The 18,487-nt window shown below is 37.9% G+C and overlaps 1 protein-coding gene across 11 annotated transcripts in view; it reads left to right on the plus strand.

Moving 5' to 3' along the window:
- The window catches only part of LOC18422805 (ultraviolet-B receptor UVR8), a 53,427-nt gene that overhangs the window by 28,745 nt on the left and 6,195 nt on the right, over positions 1 to 18,487 (plus strand). For all 11 annotated transcript variants that reach the window (XR_016059760.1, XR_016059753.1, XR_016059756.1 and 8 more), the window contains 2 exons: positions 15,075 to 15,257; positions 15,370 to 15,460. Coding sequence is in view for 3 of the 11 variants with exons in the window: in XM_088872640.1 (XP_088728766.1) it covers positions 15,075 to 15,257; positions 15,370 to 15,460 (274 nt within the window). In the remaining 8 variants the exon portion in view is untranslated. The remainder of the gene's footprint in view (positions 1 to 15,074; positions 15,258 to 15,369; positions 15,461 to 18,487) is intronic.

Consider the following 18,487-nt stretch of genomic DNA (forward strand, 5'->3'; position numbering starts at 1 on the left):
TAATTTTGTTATTCCTTATTGTTATTATTTATTTTTCAGATACCTATTATTTTATTGTATTTTTAATTTTTGTAGACGTGGGTGTATATGCATTTTCCGACTCTTAGTCTTCTCCCAAGAACTCATTTTATAAGACATAATCTGCTGGCAACTCATTACAGGGGGGAAAGGAAGGGCAAGTCAGGATCAGCTAACCATTATAGGTAAAAGTTGGATGAATTGGATGACATAACATGGATGTTAGTACCCCCTCATAAATGCCGGTCCATTTTCATTACTTTTGATGACTCCAATCTGCTTTTTGTTGGCCCATAAGAAATTGTTTCGTATCATTCACAACACTGTGCCCGTCAATTTGGTAGGGCTCAAGATGTAGTGAGAGTTATCCCTCTTATTCATTTTACTCATTCTGTACGTGGTGAGGGGACCGCAACAAAGTTAGTGATGGCTCAGGACTCTTAGATTCAAGCTATTTGTGCACCATTCGACCCTTTAACAGATGGTAGGGCTACTGCAAGTGACGCGTGGTTGAGTTTTTGGTCGGAACATATGCCCCCTTCATTTTATGAATCTCTTCCAAAAGATAAGATTGCCGCAGAGGGTAGAAATTTGCCGACTGCCCAAGAATACGAGGTTAGGGAGTTGGTTGATAGGATTGAAAGGTACGGGGAGAGCATCTGCAAACTCGAAATTGAAGTGGGGTACTAGAAGAAAGAAGCTTCTCAATGGAAAGAGGTATATGATAATGAGATTTGTAAAAAGGAAAAAATTAGGGAAGGAATGTGAAGCGTTACACAAGCTCGTGAATAAATTGATTGAGTCTAATGTTGATGATGTTGGGCCAGGTGAAGAAGAAAGCGAATGAGAAAGAGCCACAAGCGAAGTGACATCATCCATTGGACATGCCTAGGAGCAATTGAAGGCTTCAATTGTTATTACTATTATTATTATTATTATTATTATTATTATTACTATTATTATTATTATTATTATTATTATTATTTCTATTATTAGTATTTCTATTATTATTATTATTATTATTATTATTATTATTGTTCTTATTATTATTATTATTATTATTATTATTATTATTATGCTTCTCTTTCCTTTTCCTTTTTTTTTATAATTTTGGACAATAAATAATTTCTTTCTTTCTTTTTTTATTAATGGGAGTGGATTGCAATGTGATAATTTTTATAAGCCCAAAATTATCAAAAAAAAAAAAAGGAAAGGAAAAAGAAGCAAATATATATATATATATATATAACAATGGAAGCCTTCAATTGCTCCCACATGCGGCTAATGGACAATGTCACTTTACTCGTGGCTCTTTTTTATTCGCTTTCTCCTTCACCTAGCTCAACAAATCATCATCAAACGTGTTCGATTTGTTCACGACGTTGTGTAACGCTTCACATTCCTTCCTTAATTTTTCCTTTTTCACAAATCTCTCGGTCATACGCCTCTTTCCATTAAGAATCTTCTTTCTTCCAGTACCCCACTTCAATTTCGAGTTTGCAGATGCTCTCCCCATACCTTTCAATCCTATCAATTAACTCCCTAATGTCATATTCTGGGGCCGTCGGCAAATTTTTACCCTCTGCGACAATCTTATTTTCTGGAATAGATTCATAAAACGAAAGGGGCACATGTTCCGACTAAAAACTCAACCGCGCGTCATTTGTAGCAGGCTTACCCTTCAGTAAAGGGTCGAATGGTGCACAAATAGCTTGAATCCAAGAGTCCTGAGCGATCACTAACTTTGCTGCGCTTCCCTTATTATGAATGGAACGAGTTAAACAAATAGGAGGGTTACATCTTGAGCCCTACCAAATTGATGGGCACAATGTTGCGGTTGGTAGGAAAGAATTTCTTGGGGGCCAACCAAAAGGAGATTGGAGTCATCAGAAGGAATGAACATAGACGACATTTATATGGGGGCACTAACATCCAGTTTATGTCTTCCAACTTTTGCCTATACTGCTCAACTGACCCTGGGTTGGCCTTCATTTCTACCCGTAATGAGTTGTCAGGGGATTATATCTTATGAAATGAGTTCTTGGGGGAAGACTAAGAGTCGAAAAATGCATATACACCTAAGTCTTCAAAAATTAAAAATAAAATAATAGACATATGTAAAACAAACATAATAATAATAAGAAATAAAAAAATTATTATACAAAAAAAAAAATCAAAAGAAAGGAAGAAGAAGTAGGAAGGATTTCAGATACTTGTAGAAGAATGACACACCCGGTGAAGTCAGTTTCCCAACAATGAACTCTTTGTGTCAAGCATGTGAAAAGCTCAGCCAAAACAAATGGAACTAAAGACGTTGGTTGTACGATAGCAACGATATGTAAGAAACATAAAATTTATGGGATTTATTGGGAAACAAGAGTTCCCCAATTAAACAAAAGGAAAGAGCAGCAACATAATGTCCACGATCACCATAATGGGTTTTAGAATGAAATTTCTTACTTGGGGCTTCTAGGTTTACCATTGCCCCACTTCTAACAAAGTTTTGCATAGGCAATCCCATGAATACTTCGAAGTCCTCTGGGTAATCATGTTTTAACTGAGGAAAAAGGATAGCACCATTATTACCTAAACCTAAAATTCTTGTGACCTCTTCAGTTAGAATGGTGAGTTCACCAGGCCTTAGCCAAAAGGTAGAGGTGTAGGGACACTATCTCTTAAATATCGCCTCAATCACATGCCAGTTTATAAAAATGTTAACAAGCGATAAATGGTGCAGCAAGCCATACCTCGAGAGTTCCTTACTATGATATGGATGTATGCCTTCCATCCACTCCTTCAACCAATCAGCACTTGAACTCCTACAACAAAGTCTTCCAGATGGCCGCTGAATAATAAATACAAATATGGCATTAACAAGCATGACAACCAAAACCCAAAAAAAAAAAAAAAAACTCGAGTTGCATATCTAATAGAGAAAAAAACACAGCCAAAGAAGAAGAAGGATCGGGAGGTTACATGGTTATGGAGAAGGGCATAACCTATATGCTTGCTCTTCAGAGTCGTGAAAGGCGAGGAAACATCAAAGCCGCCACCTTCGGGATCAAATGTCCTTTCATCAAAGGCTACTGAGTTACTGAAAATGGTGAAACAATGTCAGAGAGAGCCTATAATGGGTCCCCCGTTCAATTTTCTAAAGATTTAATACAGAAATAAAGGAGGTTGTGACTTCTGTTCGTGGAACTATTTGAAATAGCGACCTAGGTTGTGCCCCATTTAAAAAGTGCCATTCCAAGCGGCGCTCTGATTGTGCGCTACTCAAAATAGTAACTTATTTGAGATGCAATTCAAACTTGCGCCCCATTTCAGGACGCTACTTCTTGTGTCCATGCTAGAAAAAAAAAATTAAGTTAGGCCAAAAATGAGAAATTAAAATTTGATCAATATGACAAAATTTAAATCCCACATCAACAATTTAATACTGCCTTTCGATTTTCAAGTAGCGTAAAATCTTGACGAGATTTGGGGTTGTCATAAGCTTCAGGATGGTTTGGTCACCATGTAAAAAGCACCACAACTCACTGTAACAAAGTCTTGATGGGACCTGGGGGTCATCATAGGCTCCAAGGTGGTTTAGTCACCATGTATAAAGCACCACATCAAAAGTCTTGATGGGACTCGAAAGTTGTCATAGGTTCTGAGATGGTACTTGGTCAACATACGAAAAGCACCAAAACTATTATTTGTTTCTTCATTCAAAGGCCACGAGTACATTGTCCATTTCTTAGTTGAAATGTTTTGTTTATCTTCAAAAGTCCGGCATCATTTTTATCGTTGTCGTTAATCAGGCTCCACTTAACCTATGACAAAGAGGGGCACCCGTAGATACCCGACTTTCGAAGATATGTAGTAAGAATATGAACTATACCCACCTCTACATCACTTCAAAATTCAATCGCCGCATGTCTGTGCCCTATAGATATAGGGCACTAGTTGAAATGGCACCTCAATCAAGGCGCCACTTGGAATGGTGCCTTAGTTAGGGCGCCACTTTGAATGGTGCCTTAGTCTGGGCGTCGCTTTGAATTGCGCACTAGATCAGAGCACTACTTGAAGTTGTGCATTAGTGCACAACTTCAAATTGCGCACTATTTTTTGGTTTCCACTCTTAAGGCACAATTCAAAGTTGCGCACTAAGGCGCAACTTCAAGTCACGCTTTATTTACTGCCTACCCAAAAATTAGGTGCTATTTAAAGTTGCGTCTTGCTTTCTCTATTGTCGTTAAGCATCACTCGAATATCATTCACGATACGTGTCTCACTTGTAGAGTCCACGTCCTACATTTTAATAAACACACAAAATTCAGTGCGCAAGTTCGAACAGAACCCCAGTGCACAACTTCAAGTTGCGCCTTCTTCTCCTATAGATGAGGCTCGACTTCAAATTGTGTCCCGGTGGAACAACTTACTACATTCTTCATGGAAACAAACACATTCAAAATAAGGCACAGCTTGGAATTGTGCACCAAGGCACGACTTCAAATCATGCCCTATTTTTAACCAAACGACGACGCAACTCGGATTAGCGCCTCGACCAATCAGCTAGCCATTAGGACACTTGGCATCATTTCAAAGACTATTTTACACTTGTCGAAGCCCTAGGGGCCCACTTTTTGCATGGGCTATCTTGAGGGCGCAACTTAGAATTGCGCACCACTACGCAATTTGAAGTTGCGCCCTTTTTCTTAGGATTCCCTTTCAAAACTCTATAAATAGCTCTACCCACGAATTTTTACCTACCCTTTGAGACTATGCTAAAATTGTGTAAGAAGAGAGAATTCTAGAAGGTGTGTGCTTGCTTAATGATTTATTCATGTTCAAAGCTTCAAAGAGTTGCTACACTTGTTGTTGATTTGGAGCTTGTAGAAGGTAACACTTCATTTATTTAGTATTTCATATTCCTTTAAGAAAGTTATCTTCATCTCTCTCTCCCTTCTCCAAAGGTCAATTCTCATGGTTATGCTTGCATTCCTTTAAAAATCTTTGCATTCTGTTTTATGTCAAAGTTTATAATTCTCATAAGGGAAAGTTGGAGCCCATTGTAGTGAGTATAAAATCACCGTTTAGGTGCTATAAGTGTTGGGGTCCCTAGGTATCCATCTTCAAGTTGGCTTAATACTTGTAGTTTTGAGTAAATTCCATAATCCCCACTTTCTTCTAATCCACATTATATGTATTCAAGTTTATTGATTTGTATAAGCGTAATCTTAGGTCCCTTGGCCTCTTTCAAGGGTGGCAATCTCAATTTCAATGCCTTTTCCCTCTTTAACTGGTTTGTTCAGAAGATGCCAAGGGGGTCACAAACCTCTCGGCTCTTCCTCGGGGGCACTGCACTCTCAACAAACCGCACATCTCTCTTCAATTTTGGTCAGTAGTACTTAGACTCCACCAATACTATGGTTTTGTCTCGATTAAAATATCCACCAAGATCTCCCCATTAACCTCAACTATTAGGGTTTCGCTAGGGGAACACGCAGGAATACAAATACGTCCTGAATAAGAAAATCTGCACTGACTCCACTGCGACATTGGTCCCTTATCTCCCTGAAGTGGTCATCATCTGCATAATGATCCTTCATAAACGCGAACCCAGTATTAGCAGTCATCATGGTACTTAATGGAGTTGACCTTCTACTCAAAGCTTCTACCGGTATGTTCTGACTACCTATCTTACGCCGAATAACAAATGTGAACCCCTACAAATAGGCCATGCATCGAGCATGTCGTTTATTTAGTTTATGTTGCCCATTAATGTACTTCAATGGTTCATGATCTGAGAACAAAATAAATTCCCCTCTGAATCAAGTAATGCTGCCAATGCCTTAAGGCTTGAATAATAGCGAAAAACTTCACATAATAAGTAGAATATTGGCAGCGGTTGTCATTCAACTTCTCACTTAAGAAGGCAACGGGGTGACCTTCTTGGCTCAAAACTGAACCAATTCCAACATGCGAAGCATCACAATCCAACTCAAAGACTTCATCGAAGTCTGGAAGAGCTAACATGATTGCCTCAGTTATCTTCTGCTTTACCAACTGAAACTTTTCTCAGCTTCATCAGTCCATACAAATCCCCGCTTCTTCAGACAATCTGTGATAGGTGCTATGATCGAACTAAAGCTTCTGATAAACCTCCTATAGAAAGTAGTGAATCCATGAAAACTACAAACATCATGCATTGTAGTATGAGTAGGTCAATCCCTGATAATTTCTATCTTCCTTTAGTCAACCTTAATTCCCTCAATTGAAACAATATAACCAAGAAATATGAGTCTATCTGTCATGAATTCACACTTTTGAAGATTCAAATACAATTGTTGTTCCCGTAGCAAGTCAAACACTAATCGTAAGTGCTCCAGATGCGCCTGCTCACCAATGTTGTACACTGGAATATCATCAAATTATACTTCCATGAATTCCCCAATAAAAGGCTTGAACACTTGATTCATCACCCTCATAAAAGTACGAGGTGCATCGGAGAGGCCAAATGGCATCACCAACCGCTCATAAAGGCCCTCTCGAGTTTTGACTGCAGTCCACTCATCTCCAAGTCGAATGCAGATCTGATGGTACCCACTCTTCAAATCTATCTTCGAGAACACAGTAGAGCCGATATATTTAACATATCCTCTAGGTAAGGAATTGGGAAGTGGTACTTGATCGTGATCTTGTTAATGGCCCTACCATCCACACACATGTGCTAAGTCCAATCCTTTTTAGGTGTCAACAAGGCCGAGACAATGCAAGGGCTCCTGCTCTCTCGGATGAACCCCTTATGTAGAAGCTCTGTGACCTATCTTTGCAACTCATCTGGCTCCTTTGGGCTTATTCTATATGCAGCCTTGTTCAGTAGGCTAGACTCATGAATGAGGCCTACATGATGTTGGATGTCTCTCGTGGGTGGTAACCCCTCTAGTAGCTCATCAGGAATAACATCACTACAGTCCCTCATTAAGGGCTCTAACTGTGGTGGAATTGAACTAATAAGCTGCTCCTCTTCTTGGGCCACTGCAAAGAACATCCTCGACTTTTTCAATCCCTCCATAACAAAAGGCTAGCACACCCTTCATCTGATTTGGATGCACTTTCCTTCTTAGATGGACCTAAACCACTTTTACCCCATCTTTGACAAAGGAATTAGTGTTTGTAAATCCATCATGTATGATACGTCTATCATACTGCCATGGTCTACCCAATAATAAATGGCATGCATCCATTGGCACAACATCGCCCCATACCTCATCTTTACAATGCTTTCTAATAGAAAAAGAGACTAGACAACGATTAGAAACTGTTGCCTCATTTCTCGCTTTGAATCAAGCTATCTTGTATGGTTTTGGATGGCTCTCTGTCTTCAACTTCAACTTCAATATTTTCACAGCTGCCCCCATCAATAATAAGATTGCAAACCGTCCTGTAGGATGTGCATTGAGTGTGGAAAATATTAGTGCGCAACCAATCTGCCATATTTATTACCTTGGGTGTCATCATGCTGTGTCAGATCACCAAATCCTCCCCATGGTCATTAAAGGTTACTTTAAGATCTTCTCCCTCATGCTCTTCATTATAAACAAGGTCCCCGTCAAAAGATAGTTTGTTGTCCTCCTCGAAAAAATCCTTATCAACGGCCACAAATTTTCGATTCGAGCACTGAGAAGAGACATGACCAATCCCTGAATTTTATGATTCTATTGTTTGGGCGATTAGAACTAGCCCCAACACCCGCAGTTTCCTGCTGTTTGGACGGACCAGCAGGCCATGAGGACTGTCCATCCACTAAATTTCCACCTTTTCCCTTAAATTCACTTCCACGACCACTTGAGCTACCTTGGCCCGAAGCCCTCCTTGATGATGACATTTTCATAATTTCTGAAATTTGAAAGGGCGTGGCCCAGGATCCAGCCCCATATGTGTGCCACCCATGAGTGGGACGTGGGCCATTGTGGGGACCACTTATTCTCTCTTGGGTGGCACACCCTCTTTCTTTTACTTATGTGATATTTTTTTTGTTAAATGTTATTTTAGGAGGATCTTATAAATATTAAAATATTGTTTTAATTAGGAGTTTGGTTTGACTAAAATTCTAATTATTTTGACTTCCTACAGTGTTTGGAAATATATTAGGAAGTTTTGGATTGGTTATAATTCTAATTTAAATAGAAATTGAACTTGGGTCAAATTACAAGAGGATAAGGTTCCTAATAATCCTCCCAAAGTCATGATGGCTAATTTGTGGAATGGATGGCTCAGATTTGTTCTCTCTCACCCCACAGATTTTTCACGTTCCTATTGGTCAAGTTGTGTCATTGGATAGGCAATACCTAAGGACAGAATCCTAATCCAAATAGGAGAAGAAATTCTATTTAAACACCATTGAGCCCCTCTCTCTCAAGACATATTTCTCCCTCCTCCATGCACCAAGTCTTTCTCTCTCTCTCTCCCTCTCACTCTCTCTCTTTAAAAATTCATTTTTCTCTCTCCCCCCTTTCAAAAAGGGTCATCCACCCAAAATTTGACAAGACAAGGGTAGCACATTGAGACCCTAAGTATGGTCTTGTTGTTTGGAGAAGAAGAAGGGGTATGTGTAGCCATAGGAGGATTCTACTCCTTCAATAAAACAGGACTATGTGAACTAGCATAGTTTATGTAGTTTATTTTTTTTTTTGCGATACAAGCTAAAACACTTACATATGTTCAAGTATTACAATTGAAACTCAAATAAATATAAAGAAAACAAAAATAAATTCACACTTGTTACCACTTTCAAAAACTCTTTATTACATAATGAAGAGTACATCAATTGAGACTGGGAGCAAGAAAACACAAGAAAGCATAAAACATGACAATGTGCCAAAAGATTACCTCTACTGGACTTTGCACCCCCACATCGCGTCTCCTCCACCAATGGCACACACGATCTAGGTCTTTCTTGAATCTCCTCAAATGGGAAGTTATGCCAAACCCTTTATTTAGTAATCAAGAGCAAGCATACACAAGATGGGGTCTCTCTTCTTCTCGGACTATGTGGGTGTGCCCCCTTCTATATATCAAGACCTATGGGCATGCCCCTTTCTATTTTCTTAGAGGTTATGTGAGAGTGAAGAGTAGAGGGAGGGTGGTGTGCCACCTATAAGGGGGAGAGAGAGAGAGACTTAAGGTGTATGAGATGACCCCCATTTGAGATGTTATATAGAAGTGAGGCTAGGGTTAGGGTTTTGGGGTTTGACCATCCTTATGAGATTCTGTCTCGACCATTTATCATAGGTGACCTATGCGATGAAAGATCTCAGTCATGCAATCCATATATCAACCATCATGATCTAATAGAAGGTGCTAGAGCCTTATCCCTCAATTTCCTTGACGTAATCCCATCAAATATTTAGTATAGAAAAACTATTATGTATTTCCTTTTATTTTCAATCAATTTCTACACGTTCTCCTTTTGAAATCAATAGGCGTCTTTTACAAAACCTTCCATTTCTCTTTCAAATCAATTTGCATGGCTTATCACATAATCCACAATATTTGGAAAGGGAGAAAAGTGGGGCGTCGCACTCTATGGAGACATAGTGGGCTCCACACCCCAATCAAGGTGGACCTAAACAGGTCGGTCGTAATGTATTATGGTCCCCCCATGATTATTAAGTACTTTTAGAACTTTATAAAATGATTTTTAGAATATTTGATATTTTTATTTCCTATAAATATTCAAATACCTGAAAATTCAATTTTAGCTTATTTATAAATCAATTTTGCTAATATACAATATTCAAAGACTTCTAAAAATTTATTTTGATTTTTAAAAATAATTTAAAACAAGATTAATTATTTCTAAATTAATTTTATGGTAATCAGATCAACTTGATTAAGGAAAATGTGAAAACACTGAGGCACTCCATCTTTACTAATGACTATATGTCACACTTACTTTCTCAAACTAACCTAGTAGTTCCCATGACCCACAGTCCATCACAGGGGTGAAGAGCCAAAATCGGACAAACATATCTAAAAAAGAGTTTGTTTTCTAATTTTATTATGCATGTCTGGACCAGCCCATCTAGTTTGGACTAGTCGAACCGGCTCTTCCAACAATCAGAATGACTATACCCCACTTCAATATCAATTCAAGGTCTACACCTATTGATTACCTTCAGTCAACTATGTGGACACCAGTTCCTGGTCTGAATGGTTACAATAATTGATCCAATCTAGTTATAATCTCTTTGATAAATATTTTTGAAATATTACTCTGTTTCCTTCATCCAACTTTCCCATATTTTCTGTTTTTACCTATACTTTCCCTTTTTCATAGTTGTTGGAGGCGGGAGCGGGATCGGTTCGGGATTCACCAAACCGCCCTATAGTGGAAGCTCCCTGAGGTTAGGATCGACGTCTGTATAATAAACAAGACAAGGAGCAAGATCCTTACATTTATTAGGAGCGAGATTCGATTTCAATGGGTTCGATGTTTTGACTAGCAGGAATCTGAGTTCCACTAGACAAAACAATGGATTTATTTATTTTTGCATGAATAACGGATTGATTATGTATCTCTATAAGTCGGTCATTATTATAACCAATCAATCTTCAAGCCATGATACAACTTTGGCATGCACCATTCTCTCTGAGTCCCCGGCAACCTAGAATCCTACCATCCAAGAGTCATCTTCTTCGAATGTAGTCTCCTTTGCTTCTATTATTTGTTAAAGGCTGGCACTCCGAAGGGGCAAGAGGACAAGATGAACTTCTATCTCTCTCTCTCTCTTTGACTATTGTAAAAGAAGCTTTTTAAAGCTTGAAATGAAACCATATAGTCTCATCTCACAATTGTAATCAAATTTAAGACTCTAAAACAATAGGACATCGTAAATATAAGATTTTAAATGAAATAGGTATTCTTACAACTAAGAGGGATGGCTTACACAATAGGACTTAATAAAACAGTGGGTCACTCTAGACAATGCCTAGTTTAAATTAAGAATCTAAAATAATGGAGCTTCATGCTATGCGAAAAAGGATGGGATTTTAATATCATGCAACTTATGATTCTTAAATAATGGGAACTTTGGACAATGGCAATCTCTAACCTAGTATCATCCGTTAATGCAAGTAAAACCCACAAACATGGAACCGAAGATTTTAATGTACCAAAACGTTGGACCATAGTTGATGGGAGCGGGTATCTATTTCGAAATGGAACTGGATTCCACTGATGGATGAAACGGTCCCCTTTTTTTTGGAGCGAGATTCTAAAATCGAAATAATGGGGTCCCTATAAGATCCCTTGCAGGAACTGTGGGATCGATGTTCCGGAGCGGGATTGTCACCCTACTACCCACATGGTTCCCTTAACTATGCCCTTTTTTCTATTTTTCCATTTAACTTGACTACCTGTAATCTCTAAACTAATCATTGCAGCTGCCATTTAAATCTCTTATTTTGGATGCTGATCTAGCTTCTAAATCTGTTCTAAGGTCTTTAGTAACGTCTCCTATTGGGAAGTGAACAAAGTTTTTCGTGAGTTTTAGGTTAGTGGAAAATCCAACAATCTTGCATGAGCAAAAATGGTTGCCAAGTCTACTATTTTAAAGAGATTAAAGCAGTGTAATTCCCCTTGAGCTAATCCAAAATTTGTCATATGGCTCTTAATCACCTTACAATAACTGAGCCTATTCTTCTGCCTTACTTGATTTACTAGGCTGACTGAGCTTATATAGCACAGCCCAGGAATAACTAAATCATCAGGTAAGCTAAGCTATGGAAAGCAGCCTCTCTTAGAGCTTATTATAGGTTGCCAAATGACTGATGCAGCACATCTAGCGACCAAGATACTGTTGAACTGTAGGTTGTAGCATATAGCCAAAACCCAATATGCCATATAGTCATAACATCCAAAGACAGAGTACTTCACAAGCACATAACATCCAAACTCCAAAGACTGATACTCCATGACATGTAAAATAAAATACTATTATCAACCAAACATCAAAAGAAAATTTGGTTTCTAGGTTTTAGTCTCCGTGTCCCTTATATTCCTCAATTACTTGGTGAACCTTCGCCAAAAATTCTTCAAAATGACGCACAAGACAAACTTGAATGGTTGCCCAAAGAATCCCTACATTTTATCGAATTATTTGGATTCGATAACAGGTTTTGATTTGCAATTTCTACGATTTAATCCCTTTAAAACCATGAAAAAATGGTTCTAAGGGGGTATACACATCCACCTCTAGGGAGGGGGAATGACGAAATACACCTGTTGTAGGCAAATTTCCTCCCACAAGCAGCCACCGGCATATGCGGGTGCATAAGACATTATGTGATGTGCTCACATATGCAGTCGATGCAACAATTATGTGAACGTATTAAGAAATCCCGCATATGCAAGTGATTGTCGAGCGCCCATGGGTGCATCTGCTTTGATGCAGCCATAATGTGTTACGTGGCCGCATTTTATATCTTTGATAATAGATATCCTAGAATTCATTCTTGCCTTCCTTTCATAGATTACTGGACATCCAATACAATGAATATCCATGCATGTATCTTTCTCTTCTCTCCTTAGCGATCCATAACTATCATTTGTTTGCCTCTTTTTTGGCAGCCTATACATTTTTTGTTTTTGATAGGCATTGAGCCGCACTATTTGTTGTCCTCCCCTCCCGTTTCTGGCCTTGAAAGCACTTTATCAGTAACTAAGCTATTTTTTAGTTTTTTTGTTGTCCCAATGCGTTAAGTTGTTGGCTATGGCATTCTTGTACAAACCTACATCTGAGCAACAAGCCTCTTTTCGCAGCTGCCAATTTCTAAGCTGGTTGGCTACTCTTCCCATGATGCTTGTTCTGTTTCTGCTAGGGCCACCAGATAATTTAGAAGGTATGGTGTGCATTGGAGACGTGGGGTGGGATTGCAGTTGTGGCCTACCAGTGAACTTTGTTTCCTAAGATGTGCTTCTGTTGGTATTATTGTTAGTTTATGCAAACTCTCACACACTTGGATGCATCCTGACATAAGAAATATCTGATTGAAACTATTCAAAATAGGTGTCAATTTTCACTGCATGCCTATTTATAGGTAGCACTGTGGCCTTCTGTCTCTTTCTGTTTAAATCTGGGATTTTTGGAATAATGATTTTGGGTTTCCTTAACCGATGTTGCAAAAATCCTAAGAAAATCAGCCCTGTGAAAAAGGTTAACCTTTAAAGAATGCTACACTTGAGTATTGCCCTAATGCTTGTGGTATAGCAAATCTCAGAGCATAAGAGCGTGCACTAAATAACTATTTGAAGTTTCAAAGAAGACAAGGTTTTTAAAACATTAAATAAAATGGTAAAGATCTCTAATAAAGTGGAAAACCTTAGGGGACGTAGGAGAAGTCAAAGCATTGAAAAGAAGAGTTGACAAACCTGATGTATAAATGCACAGGACACAAAGTCAAACACACTTGAAATCTAAGATGCCCTGATACAGATACGGATATGGGGATGGATATGGAGAGGGCGGGCTGCATTGCTCAAAATCAGGACATCAGTACTGATACTTGCATCCTATCTGGCACATTGATGAATATACATAATGCCTTGTATAATACATAATCTTACGCATCCAACAAATTGATGCGTGCATATACCATATCATGATACATGACTGAAGTTATATCATTTTATATTTACAAGTATACTAGGAGCATCTGCTAACAGTATCAATGTTGACACCGTTACATTAAGCCTATGCAAGTATCCATCATAGCTCGAAATCATTTTAAAGGCATTCATTTATTTGGTCTTAAACACTTCAAAGCCTTGACACTCTTAAATTAGGCTTGGTGCATTTGGGAAAAAAGATTGTAGCAGGTGTTCCAGGCAAAGAAATGGATGATCAGGGGATCTGGGCACTTGATGTGGCAAGTGTGGATAGCGTTCTGTCCACAATAGTGTTAATGGTTGTTCCCAACTTCTAGAGACCGCCAATGACTGCTCTTTCTCCAGGCCTCGGAACTAGTACTGTTTTCTTGTTGTTTAGCATAGTAGAAGTTTTATTTGCCTAAACCAGTATTTCAAAAATTGGAATTGGGCCCCGACTTGCCAGGGTCCGATTCCAATTTGACCCATCCAACTCCCAAGTCAGACAGGGCTATATTTAACAAAGAAATTAAAACAGAAGCCAAAAATTGGAGAATTGGGGTGATTCCAGTGTTCCTGGAACCGGAATTGCCTAGCTGACAATCCTGACCCAATAAGGCAATTCGACTTTCAATCGCTGACCCAAACAACTAAAATTGACCAAAATTTTGCTGCCACAATTTTTTAGCACAATTTTAGAATCAAACAATCCTAAAGTCACTGAGATACATCTTGCTATGTACTGATTAGTGAGCTCAAAACATCCTTTGGCTTCCATAAACAGACTTTGGAAACTGAATATACTTTAAAAAGCTCAGTCAAAGACATAAGCCTACACCATATTTCATGATATTTTATAAAATTTATGTCTTACAGTCAAAGAATTGTTTCATTCAAGAATTACATTACATAATTTATCATTTCAAGGAAGGAAAAGTCATAACAAGTTTTCTGTGGGTGAACCTGTGGAAGGATCATTGAAGGATGCCCTAGCAGATAGACTGGCGTACACATGGAGAGAATTCAGTGCTGCGAGGCCAAGTTGTTCCCGTGCCTGGAGTCCTGCTGGAGGCTGCACCCACCTTACTAAACATCAGAAAAATACTTTAAATTCTGGATCTCATCATCCTGTGTGGGGCAACTTCAAATATTTTTAAACTTTTTTGCATATTTTTATGACGTTGTACCTTTCGTTTTTGCCCAGTTTGGTCTCTGTTATTCCTTGTTTCTGACAACCTTGGTTTATGAATCCACATTCTTTGAGTATTTGGCTTCTTAGTGCACAATTATTTTTTTAATCAAATATATTTGCCGAGCTTATATCATGATTCAAGATGCCCTTCCACATTCCATTTGATGTGATCTTATGATAGTCCAGCTTACCCCATAGTCCTTATTGGATCCTTATTTGTTGTAGTGTGGGCATGGTAGTACGGATGATGAGCTTAGCCCCACTTGTTTATCATCACTTGGTGGTATACAAATACAGGGGGTCGGTGCTGGACTTTGGCACACAGTTTGTATTTCTGTGGATGGTGCTGTATATGCTTTTGGAGGGAATCAATTCGGTCAACTTGGAACAGGGGATGATCAAGCAGTGGTAGGATTTATTGATTTACGAGCATTTATTGGTATTTGTGTCTACAATATTGTTTCGTGATGATATAACCAAATTGGACTATTCTTGATGAGTTTGAATACTCTAACTGCAGACTCTCCCGAAGCTTTTAGAGGCACCTAGTATAGAGCACAAGCATGCTAAAATTGTTTCTTGTGGTGCCCGTCACAGTGCCATAATAACAGGTAAGTTTTGTATTCATTATCATTGCAATTAAATATGAAACGTATGCATGTTGATTTTATGCAATTTTCTGAAAATGCAGCTGTAAGCAAAAATAGAAAAGAATAAAAAGTAAAAATAACATGCAATTGTATAAACTCTTTCGATGATCAATAAAATTGAAGTCCTCTGAAACTTCAGAAGAATCAGGAATGTATCAGGAGGTTATGTTATCCTTTTAAGGATATTTCAAATCATCAACATCATCTATAAGCCTTTTCCCAACTAATTTGGGTCGGCTACACTAATCCTGGTATGTCATTCTGCCCTCTTATGGGTTATACCTCAGTGAAGCTAGAAATCCCCAGAACTTTTCTCACTACTTCCAACCATATCCTTCTGGGCCTACCCTTTGCCCTTTCTGAACCTTCCACTTAACCTAACTCGTACCTCTTAACAGGTGATATACTGGGTCTGCGCCACACATGGCCAGACCACCTAAGTCTCCTTTTAAGAATTCTTCAAATCAGGGTTTTAAAAACAGGAATCAGTACTTGACTTGTGCCCTTGAAAAACCAATTTGGATTCCAGATTCCCATCTTTCTTGGGCAAGTTGGCCCAACCTAGCTAAAAATAATAGAATTAAAATTTTAGAAAAACCTAAAAAAGTGTTTTGTGTATGTTTCGTAAAAAAGGTTAAAAAAAAAATTGTATGTTTCTTAAAAAATGTTAAAAAAATAAATCTAAATCACTAGTTTGTCAATCACTCATCTTTTGTGAATCAACAACTAGTCTTTTCACCCTTTTTTGTAAAAAAGATAAAATACATAGAAAAAATATAAAATAGATTGATTCAAACCAATGGTTGTTTTTCAACAAAAAATTGATATGATTCACAAAAATATTTAATTGAAATGGTATTTTCTTCAATTGTAAAATGAGATTTGAATCGAATGGGATTTTTCTCTCTATCCCTAAAATGATTCATTAAACAAAAAATCCCTTTTGATTCAAAGAACAGGTGATTTAAAAATACTGGTTATCCATAAATCAATCATTTTTAATCCACAAGTTTTTTGAATGAAATTATTTTTGAATCAGTGCTAAAAAACCAATGAATCAATAAATGGACAAAAAAAATTCTTGTTTTCAAATCTCAAGTTTTTGAAAAACAATCAGTGGCTTCTTGACTGATTAAAAAATTCATGCAAATAGGGTGGCAATGGATCAGGACCCGACTAGGGTCTTGATATGGATCCCAAAATTGGACCTGGCAGATCGGGTTCGGGTTCGGGTCCAAATCCTGGTCCCAAACACTATTCAGGTTTGATTCCGGGCCTGGTTCTGAGTCTGGGTCTGGGTCTGGGTCTGGGTCTGGGTCTGGGTACGGGTTCGGGTCCGGGTCCAGGTCGGGGTCCGAGTCCATGTAGACTTGACCCAAACCTGACCTAGATAGTGTTAATATTTAAATAATATTTAATATAACTATATATTTTTAGTTATAATATTTAAATAATACATGTATATATATATATATATATTTTTTTTTGGGTCGGTTCTGGGTCTGGGTTTGATAACTTCGGGTCTGGGTCTGGGTCCCATAAATGTTTTTTGGGTCCCGGACTGACCGGTTGCCACCCCTACATGTAAATCCAAATTTTGAGTCGAATCGATTTCTTGAATCATCAAAAGCCGGTATGCTTTAAAAAATCAGGGGTTTGGGATTAAAAAAAAAACATGTAAATCAAAGTTTTGAATTAACTCAAAAGAAGCCCCCCTACTCTGATCTTTTGATTTCGTTGCATAGGGTTTAGATCTTAAAAACATGAGATAGATATTATAAATAAGTTAAAAGCTTCATATGGTGCGTTTTTTGGAGAAAATCAATAAAAAATGGCGGAGAATTGATCAAAATGGAGGTTGGGTGAAAAGAGAGGGTTAAAAAGAGTGCATAATAGATTTGGGAAAGTTTTTTATTTTTGAAAATATGATAATTCCAGATTTTTAGCTTAAAATGATCCAGTTCACTACAGCAAACTGGGGGATTACGGTAAAATCAGGGCAGTTGCCAATTCCATTGCAGAACCAGATTCCTTCCTTTGCCACCCCGTTGCCCCAAAATGATTCCAAGCATACTAGGGCAATTCTGGGTTTGCTCAGCAATTTTTCAGAATGAACTACAAGTATGGAGCTTGAGAAGAAAATAAGTGTTAATTTGAATCCAAGTAACCCTATGTTTTATTTGTATTTTCACAAGAAATGTATGTGGTTCTGGTATTATAAGGACGAATTAACCATGAAACTTGTGCTCTTTGAATGTTTTCTTTGGTATCATGATTCATGAATCAAATTGTGCCGATCTTAATGAACAAAATTTCTCTCAGAGAGAGAGAGAAAGATTGTGAGAGAGAGAGAGTAATACACGCATTTCAACTAGGCATCAACTATGCTATCTGAGGGGGTGTGTATTTCAAGGTTTGCCATTGTATGAGCCACTTTTCAAGTTTATGTGCAATCTGCTTTCCTAAATTTGGTATATTTTGGAATGGTATACACCATTTTGGTGTTGCCTATCGATAGTTTATTAAACGCAGGACTTGCTGGAGTCAACTTTTCTTGGGCACAGCTCAAGTCCTATTTTGTAGTCTCACTTGCCATTGGTAAACAGGCTTTTCATCAAAGGGCACATTGTATTTTCGTAAGACATTGGCTCCCATGTGTTACTTGAGTGTTTATCACAAAGGACAAAGAATCTAACTATTCTAAATAATATTAAAATTGCAGTCAGGTAAAACTTGCGAGTTGTGTGACCAGGTGAAATCCTATGCTAAAGTCCATGTTTCTAATATGATTAAATTAGTGTAATCTTGGGAGGTATATTTCCTCTATTGGAAATAAAAAGAATAAACTTTATTGTATTTGATGAACAGAACTGACATTTATCTTTTGTTTAGTCCTTATATGTCTCCTTATATGTCTCTAAATAAGGGCAATATTGTCTATAAGTTGTAATTAGGGTTATTACTTTATGTTATAAGTTCTAAGCCACT

The sequence above is a fragment of the Amborella trichopoda genome, chromosome 7 (assembly GCF_054954075.1).
Source record: "Amborella trichopoda isolate Santa Cruz 75 chromosome 7, AtrichopodaSantaCruz75HAP2 v2.0, whole genome shotgun sequence".
Classification (NCBI taxonomy): Eukaryota; Viridiplantae; Streptophyta; class Magnoliopsida; order Amborellales; family Amborellaceae; genus Amborella; species Amborella trichopoda.